Here is an 18,011-nt window from a genome sequence, read left to right on the forward strand (position 1 = left end):
AGGGGGACGCTCCGCGCTCCGAAATTGATTCCGTTGTCTGCCGCGCTTACCGCGGCCGTAGCTTTCCGCCGCCTTTGTAAAGCGCTGCGGCCTCTGCCAGGAGCCCCGGACTGGCTTTATTGAGCTGTCCTCGTCTTATAAATGGAAAAAGCCCTAAAGATGACGGGCTTTTCTCTCGCGCTGACGGATCGTCGGTCGCCGCGTCCGCCCGCGATCATCGAGACGCCGTCTTCTCTCTCCGGCCACGGCGCTGCGGACGACCCGAGCGGTCTCTGGCCTGCTCTGACTCTCTCGTGTCTGAATCTCTCGCTCTGACTCTCGCTCTGACTCTCTCTCTGACTCTCTCTCTGACTCTCTCGTGTCTGAATCTCTCGCTCTGACTCTCTCTCTGACTCTCTCTCTGACTCTCTCGTGTCTGAATCTCTCTCTCCGACTCTCTCGTGTCTGAATCTCTCGCTCTGACTCTCTCTCTCTGACTCTCTCGCTCTGACTCTCTCTCTCTGACTCTCTCGCTCTGACTCTCTCTCGTCGGACTCTCGTCTGACTCTCTCTCGCTCTGACTCTCATGTCTGACTCTCTCTGACTCTCTCGCTCTGACTCTCTTGCCGACTCTCTAGCTCTGACTCTCTCTCTCTGACTCTCTCGCTCTGACTCTCTCTCTCTCGTGATCTCTCTCGCTCTGACTCTCTCTTCTCTGACTCTCTCTCGCTCTGACACTCTCGTGTCTGACTCTCTCTCTCTCTGACTCTCTCGTGTCTGACTCTCTCTCTGACTCTCTCTTGTCTGACTCTCTCTCGCTCTGACTCTCTCTCTGACTCTCTCTCACTCCGACTCTCTAGCTCTGACTCTCTCCTGTCTGACTCTCTCTGACTCTCTGCTCTGACTCTCTCTGTCTGACTCTCTCTGACTCTCTTGGTCTGACTCTCGCTCTGACTCTCTCGTGTCTGAATCTCTCTCGTGTCTGACTCTCTCTCCGGCTCTCGGGTACTTTTGAGGACGCCGGTTGTGCGTTCCTCGGTCAGCGCCTCGGGGAAGTCTCACCTGTCAGCCAGCGCATCGCAGGAGAAGGCAAGCGGCCGCGTCTAGCCGAATGTGGATAAAATATGTGGAAAGCGCCGGTGGGCTGATTGCTATTTGTGGCTCTGAAACCCGGGGTCCAATAGCACGGCAAAATGGGACAAACGCCCCGCAGAGACCCCGTGCGCTCGGTGCTCTGCGTCGTACATTACCCAAAAAAAACTCTGAATTAGGCCTGCATTAGAGGCCCTTCCATTATTTACACAGACAAATTCATTATTCTGGGCTCATTTCAAACGGTGATCCAGACTCACTGAACTAAAAAACTTTCAAATTTGAAAGAGCTGAGCCCAGGAAAAAAAAAGTCTGTTCATCCAGCTGTTACTGAATCTCACTGAGGAGGCCAAGTGCACTCCGAAAGCTTTTTACACGGAGTCCTCCATTTTCTGTGGACTTCACCCCCCCACCCCCGTCTGTGTATTACCGGGTTCTCATGACCCTGAATGCCTATAGCTGTCTCTAGTCTGTCTGTGTGTCTGTCTGTCTTTCTTTCCGTCCGTCTGTGTGTCTGTCCATCCGTCCGTCTGTGTGTCTGTCCATCCGTCCGTCTGTGTGTCTGTGTGCGGCGCTGACCCCATGTTCTCTGGCTCTCTGGTGCAGATGCTGGTGACCACGCCGGAGAAGTGGGACGTGGTGACCAGGAAGAGCGTGGGGGACGTGGCGCTGAGCCAGATCGTGCGGCTGCTCATTCTGGACGAGGTGCACCTCCTCCACGAGGACAGAGGCCCCGTGCTGGAGAGCCTGGTGGCCCGGACGCTGCGCCAGGTGAGTCGCCCACGTGATGTCATCTATGCCCCGAAATTCAGAGGTGACGTCTTTCATGCGCCAGAGTACACCTGGGGTGTGTCATCCATATGCCTGAGTAACATTGTGTATACAATACAACGGCTTCAAATATACACCTGAATGATGTCATACAAGCACCTGACTGACATCATGCATACACAATGAGCCTATAACAGGACAGTCATTACACCTGAGTGACATTATGCATTCACTGCAAGGGCTTCATTCATACACCTGAGTGATGTCATGCATGTGTTTGGGTTACGCCAGCCCATACCAGGAGTTTTGCACTTGTGCACTGATGTCACTCGGACAATAAACACCCACTTTTATTATGTGCACAGAAATGCTCTTCATGAAGAACACCCAACAGCTTCCTGTTTCAGACTGAGTAAAAGTAGCTGCTCAGCGATGCTTATTCAGCATGGCGGACTCTCACATGCGCATGAAAGAGCGGGTTGTTTTAGGAGCACGTCTCCGGTCCATCCACACGCCGCGTCCCTGTTTATTTTCGGAACGTCCCGGCCAGGTCTGGCTTCTCCGGGCGGGGCGAGAGCTCGGCGGTGCCGGTGCCTGCGGAAAGCTGGGGTTTAGCATGCGGCGGCAGGAGCGGGCCTGATGAAGATTGGCAGCGCCCCGCGCCGGAATCAGGCGGGGCGTTTCGGATATTAGCGCCATTATGCAAATCCCGCCAGGCGGGGAGAGCGGAGTCACCGTCCCCCCGCAATCCGGCATCCCTGTTACCGCGGCGATGAGCGCCAGTCAGCTGTCAGTCAAAGGGGGGTGGGCGGGGGGGGCAAAATGGAACAGCATTCTGGGAATGGCTGATTAAGGTTGAGTTCTCATGTGCCAGTCAATGGCAGTTATTTCATATGTGGAGTATTTGGGTTCAGCATACAGGCGCATACACACACACACGCACACATGCAACATGAGCGTACACACACACACACACACACACGCAACATGAGCGTGTACACACACACAGACACACGCACACACGCAACTGAGCGTACGCGCACACACAGACACACACATGCACACTCATACACACACACACTTAACAGGAGCACACACAGGAGGACACACACGTAGAACATGAGCTCACTCACGTGCGCACACGCACACACACAGACACACACACACACTCAGAGGACATGAACACACAGACACACACAGGTACGTGCAGCACACAAACGCACACAGACTGGGCGCGTGCGGAAACGCACACAGACTGGGCGCGTGCGGAAACGCACACAGACAGGGCGCGTGCGGAAACGCACACAGACAGGGCGCGTGCGGAAACGCACACAGACTGGGCGCGTGCGGAAACGCACACAGACAGGGCGCGTGCGGAAACGTGCTCAGTGGCGCTCACAGCGGTGTGCGCTAGTGGCAGCTGCAGACCCCCCCCCCCCCCCCTCAGCTGTCATAATGATTGTGGAGTTGAGCGATGAGCTTTTACAGCATCCCTTTACACGCATTGTTATTCAGCGCGGGCGGCGGGATTTACCGCGCATTAACATCCCTGTACCCCCCCCCCCCCGAATGAAGAGCGTGCGCCTGACTGAGGACGGGCGAGGGGGTGCGGTCTCCCGCCGCTCGCTCCCCTCCCCTCTCCCGCGCGGCCCATCTTTCAGCCGCGAGTTTACTTACCGCCGCCTCCGCCGGCCGGGCCGTCGCTCGCCCACGGCCAGACCAGCGCCGGGAAGCGAGACGGAACCCGCAGCGCGCGGCCCCGCCGTCCACGTAAATAAGACTCCGCCCGCTTTACACCGCCTTTATCAGCGCCGCGAGGGAAGGAGAGCGGAAAAGGACAGGAGGGAGGGAGGGAGGGAGAGAGGGAGCGATGGGGAGGGGGGGGGCGTAGATGGGCGAGAGAGATGGAGGACAGGTGGCGAGCGGGAGAGTTTTTCTGGGAGCGCCGGGACCTTTCCCCGGGGTTAACCGGCGGGTAATTGAAAAGCGGTCCCGACACGCGACCGCTGTTTACTCGCTTCAGCCTATTTGTGTGAAGCCTTAACTGATATCGCTTCAGTAAGGGCTCCGTCCAGGCCTCCCCTGCTCCACACTGAGAGAGACAGACGCACCGTACCGTCTGTCCCAAACCGCCAGAGAGAGACAGAGAGACGCACCGTACCGTCTGTCCCAAACCGCCAGAGAGAGACAGAGAGACGCACCGTACCGTCTGTCCCAAACCGCCAGAGAGAGACAGAGAGACGCACCGTACCGTCTGTCCCAAACCGCCAGAGAGACAGACAGAGACGCACCGTACAGTCTGTCCCAAACCGCCAGAGAGAGACAGAGAGACGCACCGTACCGTCTGTCCCAAACCGCCAGAGAGAGACAGAGAGACGCACCGTACCGTCTGTCCCAAACCGCCAGAGAGACAGACAGAGACGCACCGTACAGTCTGTCCCAAACCGCCAGAGAGAGACAGAGAGACGCACCGTACAGTCTGTCCCAAACTGAGAGAGACAGACAGAGACGCACCGTACAGTCTGTCCCAAACTGAGAGAGACAGACAGAGACGCACCGTACAGTCTGTCCCAAACCGCCAGAGAGAGACAGACAGAGACGCACCGTACAGTCTGTCCCAAACCGCCAGAGAGAGACAGACAGAGACGCACCGTACAGTCTGTCCCAAACCGCCAGAGAGAGACAGACAGAGACGCACCGTACCGTCTGTCCCAAACCGCCAGAGAGAGACAGACAGAGACGCACCGTACCGTCTGTCCCAAACCGCCAGAGAGAGACAGACAGAGACGCACCGTACAGTCTGTCCCAAACCGCCAGAGAGAGACAGAGACGCACCGTACAGTCTGTCCCAAACTGCCACAGAGAGACAGACAGAGACGCACCGTACAGTCTGTCCCAAACTGAGAGACAGACAGAGATGCACCGTACAGTCTGTCCCAAACCGCCAGAGAGAGAGACAGAGACGCACCGTACAGTCTGTCCCAAACCGCCGAGAGAGAGACAGAGACGCACCGTACAGTCTGTCCCAAACGCTGAGAGAGACAGACAGAGACGCACCGTACAGTCTGTCCCACACTGAGAGAGACAGACGCACCGTACAGTCTGTCCCACACTGAGAGACAGAGACGCACCGTACAGTCTGTCCCAAACCGCCAGAGAGAGACAGACAGAGACGCACCGTACAGTCTGTCCCAAACCGCCAGAGAGAGACAGACAGAGACGCACCGTACAGTCTGTCCCAAACCGCCAGAGAGAGACAGACAGAGACGCACCGTACAGTCTGTCCCAAACCGCCAGAGAGAGAGAGACAGAGACGCACCGTACAGTCTGTCCCAAACCGCCAGAGAGAGACAGACAGAGACGCACCGTACAGTCTGTCCCAAACCGCCAGAGAGAGACAGACAGAGACGCACCGTACAGTCTGTCCCAAACTGTGAGAGAGACAGACAGAGACGCACCGTACAGGCTGTCCCAAACCGCCAGAGAGACAGACAGAGACGCACCGTACAGTCTGTCCCAAACCGCCAGAGAGAGACAGACAGAGACGCACCGTACAGTCTGTCCCAAACCGCCAGAGAGAAGAGGCAAGACGCACCGTACAGTCTGTCCCAAACCGCCAGAGAGAGACAGACAGAGACGCACCGTACAGTCTGTCCCAAACCGCCAGAGAGAGACAGACAGAGACGCACCGTACAGTCTGTCCCAAACCGCCAGAGACAGACAGACAGAGACGCACCGTACAGTCTGTCCCAAACCGCCAGAGAGAGACAGACAGAGACGCACCGTACAGTCTGTCCCAAACCGCCAGAGAGAGACAGACAGAGACGCACCGTACAGTCTGTCCCAAACCGCCAGAGAGAGACAGACAGAGACGCACCGTACAGTCTGTCCCAAACCGCCAGAGAGAGACAGACAGAGACGCACCGTACAGTCTGTCCCAAACGCCAGAGAGAGACAGACAGAGACGCACCGTACAGTCTGTCCCAAACCGCCAGAGAGACAGACAGAGACGCACCGTACAGTCTGTCCCAAACCGCCAGAGAGAGACAGACAGAGACGCACCGTACAGTCTGTCCCACACTGAGAGAGGCAGAGACGCACCGTACAGTTTGTCCCAAACTGACAGAGACAGACAGAGACGCACCGTACAGTCTGTCCCAAACCGCCAGAGAGAGACAGACAGAGACGCACCGTACAGTCTGTCCCAAAACGCCAGAGACAGACAGAGACGCACCGTACAGTCTGTCCCAAACCGCCAGAGAGAGACAGACAGAGACGCACCGTACAGTCTGTCCCAAACCGCCAGAGACAGACAGACAGAGACGCACCGTACAGTCTGTCCCAAACCGCCAGAGAGAGACAGACAGAGACGCACCGTACAGTCTGTCCCAAACCGCCAGAGAGAGAGAGACAGAGACGCACCGTACCGTCTGTCCCAAACTGAGAGACAGACAGACAGAGACGCACCGTACCGTCTGTCCCAAACCGTGAGAAAGAGACAAAAAAAACTCCTCCTCTGCGGTGAAATGTTTAGCAGCTCGCAGACTACCTAGAGGGAACGCATCCTGATTTTATCCCCTCCGCTGAAGATGAATGCCTCCTCGTCGCCATTGATGTGTCCGTTTTGCGCAGACTGTTTCCGCCTCCCTCCGTCTCTCCGTGCGGGCGGCGGCGGCGTTGTCTCAGAGCTGCCGGTCTTCCTGTAGGACCGCTCCCCGCTGTCGGTACATCATTAGTATCACACGGGCTCCGCCGGCTCTTTTATAAAAGGACGGGGAAGAGCTCAGATGAAGCCCGCACTTTCGCTTCTCAGCCTGAGCGACATTTTCTCCCTGCGCCTCCATTTGCATGAAATCTGCATGCGATGCTGCTAATGGCCTTCATGAAGCTAAAACAGGACACGTCCCCGCAGAAGCCCGTGGAGGGGTGGTATGTGATATCATAAATATGCGCTTCTCTGATAGCCGCCTCTCCTGAGCCAGAGGTAGGGCTGCCCTGAGGGGAGAGGGGAGGGGGGACAAGGGACGGGGGTGGGGAGGGTGGGGTAAATGCTTCTGCTGCTGGTCAAGGCTCGTTCAGGGCCCTGGACTGCTACAAGAGCACGCATCAGCACAAAAAAAAGCTCAGTAAAAAATAAATGAAAATGAAATGAGGAGGAATTGACCCTGATACCAAGGACTTGAAGCCTTCGCATTTCGCCTCGTGGAAGTAGCAGGGAAGCTTTTCAGGAATGCTTTTCTTCCCTTTTACAACACAAATGTGTCTCTCATGCACGTGCACACACACACACACACACTCACATGCACACACACACACACACACACACACACACACAGGCATGCACGCACATATGCACAGGCATGCACGCATGCACATACACGCACACACACACGTAAACCTCAAATATTAAATGGGAAGGCCTGTTTACAGTACTGCTTGTTTGCTCTTTCCACAAAAAAGAAAAAAAAAACCCCATTTAAAATCCCCAGACCTTAAAGTGTGGACATAAAGCTCTGGGGAGAAGGGGGCCTGCTTTGTGCCCAAATATTGATGTAAAAATCAGTCTTTTGTCTGTTGAAAATATATAGATATTTTTTTACCTGTGGTTCATTTGAATATCGTTTTATTATAGAACGTGCTGTCGTGGTGTAACATTCAAATTAACGTTTCAAAGTGAATTCATGAGCAGAAAGAAGTATGATATCACAATCATTTCTCATGACATTTGAAGGCAGGGAGGAAAGACACTGTCTTTGTAGCTGAAAGCCCGTGGCAGGAACTCTTTCCAGTGTACTGCACAGGGAAAAGTTGCGGAGTTGTCGCGGTGGGGGGGGAGGTATGCATAACAAAGCAGAAATGGCTTTTCGGTGCTCTGTGCTTTAATGACGGACGCCGCGTATGCAAAACAGTAGCCAAGGCGACGTGTGTGTGTCTTTGAAGGTTCTCTCGCCTTTAAAAGTTTGCATTTATTTACTGGAGCAAAGTAAGCACTAATCCAGCCTCTGGAGATCAGCAGAGAAAAAACTGCCAAATTAATCAATAAGGTATGAGCATAATGTGGGAGAAAGGACTGTCCTGTGCAAAATAAAACATGAAACAAGCAAAATGCATGTATGGAAGAACAGTATAAGCTGCCAAACAGCGACAGGTACTATTCCAGAAGCTTCTGTCATTGCTGTTGAACACTGCCCCTGTCTGTTTATGTCACTAAAATCAAATGCAGCAACAGTTAGGGTTGGGGGTTGTGGGGGATGTAGTTGGTATTTCTCAAATTGTGCCCCGTAGGCTAGGCTCAGCCTGTTTTGCATAACTGTATGGCCTGCCTCGCTGATAGATAAAAAGGCCTCTTTGCTGTCCTGCCAACACGGAAACATGAATATATCAGGTGACTCCGCACCAGACATCATCCGGACCGTTTTTATTTATTTTTAGCTTTTGCATTTGCTTGGAAATGAATGGGCTTTTTGGGCTTGCAAATTGAGCTGCCCACTGGTGCAGAGTCGCAGACGGAAAAGCGCAGGTTTGTGATGTGAGTCATAAGGCATTGTTCTCTTTGATGGGCTCACGTCGGAGATGCATAATGGACTTTTGTGCTTCATTTTGTAGCTCGTGAGGTTTCATAGCCCCGCCGCTGCTTAAAGAAGGATACGAGTGTGTGTGTCTGTGTGTGCTGTGCGTGTTTTATGTGTCTGTGTGTCTGTATGTGTGTGTGTGTCTGTCTGTGTGTGCTGTGCGTGTTTATGTGTTTGTGTGTGTGTGTGTGTGTGTCTGTGTGTGTGTGTCTGTGTATGTGTCTGTGTGTGCTGTGCGTGTTTGTGTGTGTGTGTGTGTCTGTGTGTGTGTCTCTGCATGTGTGTGTGCGTGTGTGCGCGTGTGCCCGTGTGTGTATGTGCATGTCTGGCTGTGTGCATTGGTGTTTGTGTGCATACATTATTTGAAATGATTGGCTTGCCTGTATAAATATCTCATTAAAGCGAATTGGAGTGAGAGATACTGTTTAAGTACCATCTCTCTTCCTCAGTGTAAAAGCCTTCAGCTACATGTTTTATTTTCAGCAATAGTAGTATCAGATGCTTGGATGTGGCAGGAGTTGGTTCTGCTTGTGCTGCTGTGGTGAAAAAGCACACCTCTGACATCGATCTGTAAGCCTCGCGGGGGAATCTGCATACGTTACTGCGCAGATATTTTACAGACAGGTGGCGCTGGACTGTTAAAATGGCTGTTATCTGCTGGGCCTGAAACATGGTGTTATGTCTCACGCCCGTGTGACTCTTATTTTGAAGAACGAAGGATATTTTTTTGTTCAGAATTACATCAGCAATTCACTCACTCGCAGTGAAGCAAAAAGCACGCTGTTCAGTGTTTATTATTCATTGCTGTTGTAAAGCTTTTTTTTTTCTTTTTTATTTTTAACAAGGTGGTGCGCTTATTAATTTGATTAAGAATACTGAAGCACACTACACACGTGCTCGAAGCCACATCTTGCGGCATTATCTCCTGTCTTTTGGTCTCCACGGCAACCGCGCTATCAGAAAGGTAAAAGGTGTGTACCATTCCACGAGCAGGCTGTGAGGATGAGTGCGTGTCGAGCAGGATTCACAGAGTAAGGTTGCACGGGGTTTAAAAAAGTGTGAAACAAACTGCTTTACTGCTATGTGTATGCAATCCCCTTTAGGCAGAAGGGTCTTCGCTTTGATTTTGACATTTTGACATTTGAATCACAGCTGCGCAGTTGGCAGGTTCAGTTCACAATTGGATCCTGTTGTGTTTTTCATTAGTATTAACAATGTTAAGACTGAGGTATACAGTAGTGCTTCAAAAGGCAGTGTTCATTTTATTTGTATAACGTTTCTCATCTTTCTTATTTTAATAAATATCATTATGAAGAGAAACATATCTTGGTATAATCACACGGGGAAGCAGTTTTGGGTCTGATCATTTGGCTGTGCTGTAGGGGTGTTTTGGCATGGTGATGCGTGATCGTGAGCACACACCGGCTCAGAGCGGGGCCTCTCTGTGATTGGGCGGTCGGGGTGAATGGGGCTAGGGGCGGAGGCGATTGGCTGGCTGGCGGGCTCTCTCCTGATGCGCTCTCGGTCTGTTTTTGGCAGGAGCGCTCCGGCCTCCCGGGACGCCCCCGTGTGATCTGGAACGGGGCGACCCGGAGGCTGTTTAAAATTCCCTCATTAACGCAGCCGCTGCATTACCGCCGCGGCCCGGCCGCCGGAGCTGCGTTAGCGGGGAGGGCGAGCGGCGCGAGTCTGCGCTCGGCCCGGTCCTCCCGCTGCATGAACCGGCCTCGTCCACATGATTGACATATCTGTTCTCATGTGCTGTATTCATTTTGTCTTAGTTGGCCTGGTTCGCATTTAAAGAATATTAATTTTAGTTAAAGAATGATTTTGGCTTCTTTGTTGTAAATCTTGGATTGGTTTTCTTTGATCTTATAGAATTGTGTATGTGTGTGTGTGTGTGTGTGTGTGTGCGTGTGTCAGTGGGTTTGTGTACTGTATGTGCATTTGTGTAACCTAACTGCTACACAGCCACAGCACTGATTTAAACACACACACACACTGTGTTTCCGCACACATTTCAGTGCACGTGCATATGTGCACACACAGATTCACATTTGCCCACATTAATATTTGCTCACTAAATAATTAAGAAAGGTTAAGGTGACCACAACCCATATTAGGACGTCTTGCAGAAGGTGAGTCTCCTGTGCACTGAAATCAGGAAATGTTCAGCGAGAAAACCAACCTAAGTAACCAAATGTAACAAACACCGATAACACAAAAAGGGAGCATACTGTGTTTATTTCACTGATATTATTCAAATGTGAATTAAAAGATGACAATAATGAAATTATTGTATGGAATTTCCACGTATAGTTCAAAATCACTATGACGGCGATACTTTGAATTTATCTTTTCGAGTCGTGTTTTGAAGCAGAAAGTGTTTAGCATGGCCTCCGCTTTTGGTAATGGCTCCATTGGTAAGCGATGATAAATTAGTGTCGTTTTTACGGCCTTCATAACTCTGCCCATCGCCTGTACGGAATAACAAGCATAACTCACCCTTCCGCGGCGCGGCGGCGGCGGCGGCGTCTCGTCGCCGTGTTTGCGTAGATACGGGCGAGCGCTCGCTCCGCGCGGCCCGTGCCGGGGGCGGGGGGGACGGTTTATGCGGCTTTTCACGCGGCGCTACGGGACGGACGGGATGAGGAGCGTCCTTCGGTGATAATTACCCATTCCTTTCAGCCGTAAAAGAGCACTCAGCGTAAATGCTCATGAGGAGCGGCGGTGGCACTTTGAAAGGAGACGCGCTGTAAAAACGTCTCTGGCGCAGCTGCTGCTCGGGGTCGCTGTCTTTCACGCGTCGTCCGCGTCAGGCTGCTCTCCGGCAGAAATTAGCAACAGACACCGATACGGGTGGAGCGAAAGGTGTGTGGGAACGCCAACGCTTTACAATGCGCCTGATGTTATAAAAACCAGCTGTGTGTGTGTGTCTGTGTACGCGCGTGTGTACACGTGTGTGTGCGTCTGTGTTGGTGTGTGTCGGGAGGGGTTAATTAATTAAAGAGTTGCGCAATTACTGATCTGCACATAAGGGTGATACAGATCAGAGTCCAAAAACTGAAATACTAAAACATTCTGGGATTAGGATCATCAAGATTATTTTGGATATCCTGTCTTCTTATCAGAGTTCAGAAATCCAGCCTTTTCTGTGAATATTTAATTGAATATCAGTTCAACTGTGTTATTTTCCCCCCTTATCCCCCCGTATTTTTGATAATATACTTCAATTCCCCGCCATTTTGGCTCTCTGCGTTCCACCAGCTGGGCTGAAGCATTCCTTCTCAGGCCGTCTATTTGGCCAGTTACGTTTCAGCCTAATCAGAACCGGCACAGTCAGATCCAGCACAGTCAGAACCGGCACAGTCAGATTCAGCACAGTCAGGGTTTCATTCTGGACTGTGTGATGCATCACTATACATAGGAGTAGTACTTTAGCTTTTTTTATGTATGTATTTATTTATTTGAATGACTGTCATCAAGAGAATAAAAAAATCAAGAAATAAAGACTAGAAACTTTTCTAAGGATTGCAGGCTCAGAAGACATTTATGTAGTTTATGTGGTCAGTTTTTAAATATATTACAAACGGCAGATTACTGTGGCTGCAGGTAAGTGCTTCAGAGAGGGGTGAGAAATCAGCCGTGTGGCTGGTGTTTATGGGCTGTCCCATTAATCCTCATTAAACTCCTCTCCCTGCTTTCTGCACTCTGCTAAACACGATACGCTCCTTAGCGCGCGCGTTAAAACTCACTGTTTACCCACAATGCACCTGGAGGAACAGTCTCTCCTCCTCCTCCTCCCAATTACTGATACACTTGAAATATTCCCCTAATTAACACACGGAAGGGGATTATGAGTTATGGCCCTGACGAAAGATGTCTTAAGTTTAATACCCTAAATTGTTTCGCTCCTGTTAACATTGAAGCAGTGAATTATTCATTCCTTTTGTTGTACAACTTTTGAGAATGGGGAAAAAAAAAGTTTTAGACTAATTCTTCAAATTTGATTTCTAGGTTAAGTTTTTTTTTCTTTTTTTTAAAGGCAGTATCATCTTTTTGAGCTTAGTGATGAACAATTCATCACATTTAAATTCAGATTTAAGATTGTTCGGTGGAACATGGCTAACGTGCTAACGTGTTTGGATGCGGCGCTGGTGCTTGAACCGCTCAGCAGTGTGAGAGGAGACAGGGGCTTTAGGAAGGAAAAGGAGCATTGTGGCGCTTTTTCTTCTTCTTGCAATTTGAATGGGTGGAGCTATGCAAATTCAGCATTTTGACTGGCTTGGGTTAGGAGAACCCTGCCCACATAAGAGTGATGGGTTCAAGCACTGCTGCACATTTCTGATTATCCATCATGCTTGCGATCAACATTTTTTTTTTTTGTGCTTCTGTTTCAAATGTAGTCATTTACTCTAAAATGGCGTCTGGTGTTAGATCCACATAGGCGAGTGTGACTTAACTGCATTTCTGCTTCCTCAATTTGTGTGGATGAATAAAGCAAATGGGTCTGTCCCACACAGGGTAGGGACCTGCAACTTTCCGGTTTCCCTAGTCCCTATGCGACAGGGTCCATAAAGATCGGGGAGAGCCCTGCCCCCCCGCTCTGTAGCTGTAATAAGTAATGAGCGGACGTCAGGAGGAGGAAGTGAGGTTTTCGATCGGTTTGTGGGCTCTGGCATCCGCGCGCTTCCCTCTGCTCTCCTCCTCGCCTTCCCTCAGCGCCGGGCGCGGGTCCATCGAGCGGCCTCTGTAAATAACGGGCTCGTAAAAGAGCTGGCCGCGGGCCCTTGGTTTTACACGCGCCGTGATCATCACCATGGCGGTTTATGGCGCGGGCGCTGCGCCTCCCCGCCCGCCGGCCCGCTCCTTTACGGCACCTTGAAGAAAAGCCACCGTGCCGCCGCTCAGAGTCACGGCGGCGAGGGCCCGCACCGGGCCCGCGGGGGGAAACGTTTCCGCGGGAACAGGAGCGTTCAGGCCCGGGGCGTTTCATTTCCCGCCGCCGTGAATTATTTTCCACCCTTTTCGGTTTTGTTTTTCACTCTTTTGAAGTGCTTTGCAACGAGCTCCTTGAATTGCATTAGGCAAAATGAAAATGATTAGTTTAAATTGTTCTCTAATAAATTATTGTATTCCCTAATGCCTTGTTGTCTATTGTCACGGACATTTTTTTTTCTTTCCTGTTTTTTTTTTCATTTTTTTTATTTTGCTAGATTTTTCTAAATATTATCGATTTAATGAGACCTTGTTGATGCACTACTCTTTTCAAAGGGTAAACACACATTCACAGAGCGTTCATGGGAAAAATATCACAAAAATCCTTTAAGAGCGTATGTGCTGATCTATTTATATGCTCATAAGTAGGGTGGTTGGTATTCCGCACCTACAGCAGCTATTAGTGATGCAGTTTCAAGCTTTCAGGTGTAATTACAGTCAATTGATCTGCTGTTTCACTTGAAAAAACTTTTCTGCAGCTTGAATTGTGGGCAGAGGGTGTGTTTATGATTCAGTCATACGCATTTAAATCAGATCTGATATCATTTGGTGAGCGATATCACTTTGGCTCTTGGCTATAGGTGTCCTTATGTTATTTTATTTTTTCATTTTTTTTTTTTATACATTGAACACGTATTTAAAAATCACAATGGCATGCCCATTTTTTTCAGAGTATTTCCTAGAAAATGAAGTCATATGCATGTCACCTTATCTCCATATCCCTGTCTCTGAATCCCAGAAACCAATTTATATTTTTATTTTATTTATTTATTTATTTGTCAAAGATAAGGTAATTTTTTCCTGCATTGGTTCATTTTTTAAACCTCCAGGTTTTGAGTGAACGTGCTCCTGGATCCTCTGCTGTAGTTGATTTTCCATTGGGGTGGGGGAGTAGGCAGGGGTCTTCATTCAGCTGTAGTGTATTGAGATAAAGAGAATAAATAATCATCACATTTCTTGATCTGCTGAACTTCATTTTCAAAGCGCGTGTCTGTTCGTCTGTTTGTCTGTCTGTTTCTCCCAGCTTCAAAACCAAGTGTAAAACAAGGGCCTGACCGTTCACTGATTTACAGCAAAAAATAAAACCCAAATGCAGGGAGAGAGGAATGGTGAGAAGGATGGGGTGGGCGGAAAAGATGGTTGGTTAGGGTAGAGGTATGGAGGGAAGGGGAGAGAGAGAGTTTGTGTAGGAAGTTTGCCTGGCTCAGACTGGGCTCTAATTGGACGGTAGCTCGTTCCCTCATTCTCCCTTGCGCACGCTACGACGGTGAAATTTCATACGCCTTCCATTTGTAATTTCTGTCCCCGCCCAGGGAAGGTAGGGGGAGGAAATGGAAGTGAGGAAGTGGAGTATGAGAGCAGAGCCGTTAATTGTCAGCTTTCATGAGTAATTCGGGATAATAGCCCGGTAGCGCGATGCCGGAGTTGTAGGAAATCTCCGCTCTGCGCAGCTCCTTGCTCCCACCACCCCTGCTGCGCAGAGCATAAAGAGCCCCCTGCTTGAGCACAGCTTTTCACAAAGGAAACACTGAATATCATTGCTACGGCAGGGGGGGGTGGGGAAGAAAGAAAGAAATATAAAGTGTTGAACAGAATAGCCATGCTAATGCTGCCTTCTAGCGCTTTAATTAGCATGGTCATTACCACGAACGCCAGTTTTCAGAGTGCTGGTGATTACCGTCAATGCAGGTCATTACTAACAGTGAGGGGGTATTTTCCCGGTGCATTATGGGAATAAAACACCAGTCAGAGGGCAAACGCTGTCTGCTAGGTTTGTCCTTTTTCTCTCCGCGTAGATGTACTAATGATGTCGTTTGTGTCCGCGAGCCGGCCCTGCGGATACTTTTTTTGTTTTTTTTTGTTTCTTTTCTTGCTGGTCATTAGGAGCTTCACCAGTTTCAGGAATTAAGTGGATTTTATCCTCCTGTTCACCTGCGGTGTCTGTGTGCAGTGTGCGGGTTTCACCTGATTTATCCTCCTGCTCATGTGTGTACAATGTACAGGTTTCACCAGGTTTATCCTCCTGCTCTCATATGTGTGCAGTGTGCGGGTTTCACCTGATTTATCCTCCTGCTCATATGTGTGCAGTGTGCGGGTTTCACCTGATTTATCCTCCTGCTCTCATATGTGTGCAGTGTTCAGGTTTTTCCTGAATTTTCCTCCTGCTCATCTGTGTACAATGTACAGGTTTCCCCAGGTTTATCCTCCTGCTCGTCTGTGCTGTGTGCAGGTTTCACCTGATTTGTCTTTGGGTAACCTGTAGTATCTATGTATGGCATGCAGGTTTCGCCTGATCTATCCTCCTGCTTACCTGCAGTATCTGTGCAGCGTGAAGGTTTCACTCGATATATCTCCTTCTCACCTATGATATCTGTGTAGTGTGTATGTCTTACCTGATCTGTCTTCCTGTTCACCTGTGGTATCTGTGTGCAGTGTGCAGGTTTTACCTCATTTATCCTCCTGGCAGACTGTTCAGGCAGAAGGACAGACAGGCAGGTCAGTAGATGTGACAGACAGACAGAGGTACAGCCTGGGCTTCTGATGAACAGAAAGGAGAGAGAGTTGCAGAGCCCTCTCTGTCTGTCTGTAGCAGACCTGGGTCAAATACGTATTTGTTTTGGATTCAAGTACTTTTCTACACTTTACTGATCTTGTCTGGTGTATTGGAACCAATGAAATACTGTCAAATAGTGCAAACCCCGCCTTCTGGTCATATTGGCAGTCTCAGTTTACCAGCAGATCTAGGCGCGAAGTTTGATCAGATCGTTCAGTTGTGTATTAGTTCTCCTAGCTGTCCTACATCAAATGCATACAGAACTGATTGGAATAATCCCGAGAATGCAGCTCAGCAGGTGGTCTGTACATCTTGCACTGCATTGTGGTCTTGTGTGCATGGGCATTGTTTCATGGGCACTCCTGGGATTAATATAGTTTTACATTTTCTTTGTGAAAAGTTTTTTTTTTTTTTTTAAACATAAATATTCTTATTTTAAAAATTGTTCCATAAATGTATCAAAAAGCATCTCTCAAAAATGTAATACAAAAGTAATTTAAAGCATTTGAATATCAATCCCAGAGATAATGCATTGAAGATGATTCTTGAAGGTAATTCAATATTTATGAGGTACTAGTAATATTGTTACTTTTACTGTTCAGCTTATACATATTAACTCGTTTTGAAATACATTTTTACAAGATTTGTTTGACATATTGTCTGATGATGGGGTTTTTTATGCTAAAAGACATGTTTGCTTTAGTTGGGCGCATTTGCCTGTATTTTAATAAGTTCTGATAGTGATTATCAGCTCTTCCACGCTTCTGATCATGTGCAATAACACGCACAATAGGAGCGAGAGATGAAGGTTCATCCCTGCTCTACTCCTGTCTCGGCGCTGCACACGCGTGCCTATTAATGGAGAAGTAACAGCAGCGCGATCGCTACACATCTCACAGGCTACTTCAGAGGAATTAGATCAATTACTGCTGCAACATACATGTCATTTAGGCTTTCCATAATGGGCTCATGAAAGAGTGCCTTTTATCATTTCTGAAAATGTTGTTTTTGAGAAAGAGGAAAGGAGGGGAGGGGGGGGGAGGACAAGGAGAGACGGACACGTGAGCCTGGAGGGGGGGGAGGGAGGGAACAGGGAGAATGGGTTCTTTCTGTCTGACAGTGACTGAACTCTCCCTGTATGCATCTTGTCAAGCACCTCAGTTTGAATGGGCCCCCATTCATCACAAACAGCACATTAATAATCCAGAGAAACACTGAGCGGCCTGGAGACGCCGGGCGGAAATGAGAGGAGGAGGAGGAGAGCGCGCCGTCGCGCCCAACAATAACCGGGCGCGGGGCCGCGGGTCGCCCGTTAAGGACGTGATGAACGCCCCGGCCCGCCGCCGCCGCCCGGTCGGACAAAAGGAACCGCCGCGGCGAAGGAGACCCGGCAGAGGGAGCGCCGCGGCGACGCCGCCGTCCCTTCTTTTTTTTTTTTTTACGGCGGAGCGGGACAATGGTGCGCGTTTGCGTCCGCCAGCCGCTGAACACCGTGTTCCGGGCGCCCCCTACTGGTGAGCCGCGCATAGGAGGAGGAGGATGGGGGGCCATAGTGCAAAACACATATAGGTAGAAGAAGAGAGGGAAAGAGAGTGGAGGGGAGGTTTGTTTTGCTGTAACCTGGAGGATGTGAGCTCATATACCAGATGGGCAGTGTGCCCCCCCCCCCCCCCACCCCCACACCCCCACCCCCCCCCCCCCCCCACAGCGTTCCCCTTTTCATCAGGAGTGCTCGTGAGGTGTATTGATAGTGCAGACGGACAGGCACTGCATCATGTTAAAGGCCTTACCAATCTTCCCTGCCACCGGAGCAGCGGGCGCCGCGGCGACTCTCCCCCGCAGTACAGCCGGCGCTTACGGGAACATCACGACCCCGCGCGCGTCTCAGGCGGGGCACGCTTCCGCTGCTCCATGTAGCAAAAAAAAAAATACAAAATACAAAACTTCAAAAACAACAGGTGAAAAGCCGTCTGAGGAGAGAGGTGCTGCGCGGTGGTTTGTTTCTGATGATGACTCCGTGGCGGGTCCGTGTCTTGATGAGTGTA

The 18,011-nt window shown here is 50.2% G+C and overlaps 1 protein-coding gene across 1 annotated transcript in view; it reads left to right on the top strand.

Moving 5' to 3' along the window:
* Nucleotides 1–18,011, top strand: part of ascc3 (activating signal cointegrator 1 complex subunit 3) — a 236,487-nt gene that overhangs the window by 95,188 nt on the left and 123,288 nt on the right. The window contains exon 11 of the mRNA XM_064344119.1: nucleotides 1,678–1,842. Coding sequence (XP_064200189.1) covers nucleotides 1,678–1,842 — 165 coding nt within the window. The remainder of the gene's footprint in view (nucleotides 1–1,677; nucleotides 1,843–18,011) is intronic.

This window comes from Anguilla rostrata, chromosome 1 (genome assembly GCF_018555375.3).
Source record: "Anguilla rostrata isolate EN2019 chromosome 1, ASM1855537v3, whole genome shotgun sequence".
NCBI classification, from domain to species: Eukaryota; Metazoa; Chordata; class Actinopteri; order Anguilliformes; family Anguillidae; genus Anguilla; species Anguilla rostrata.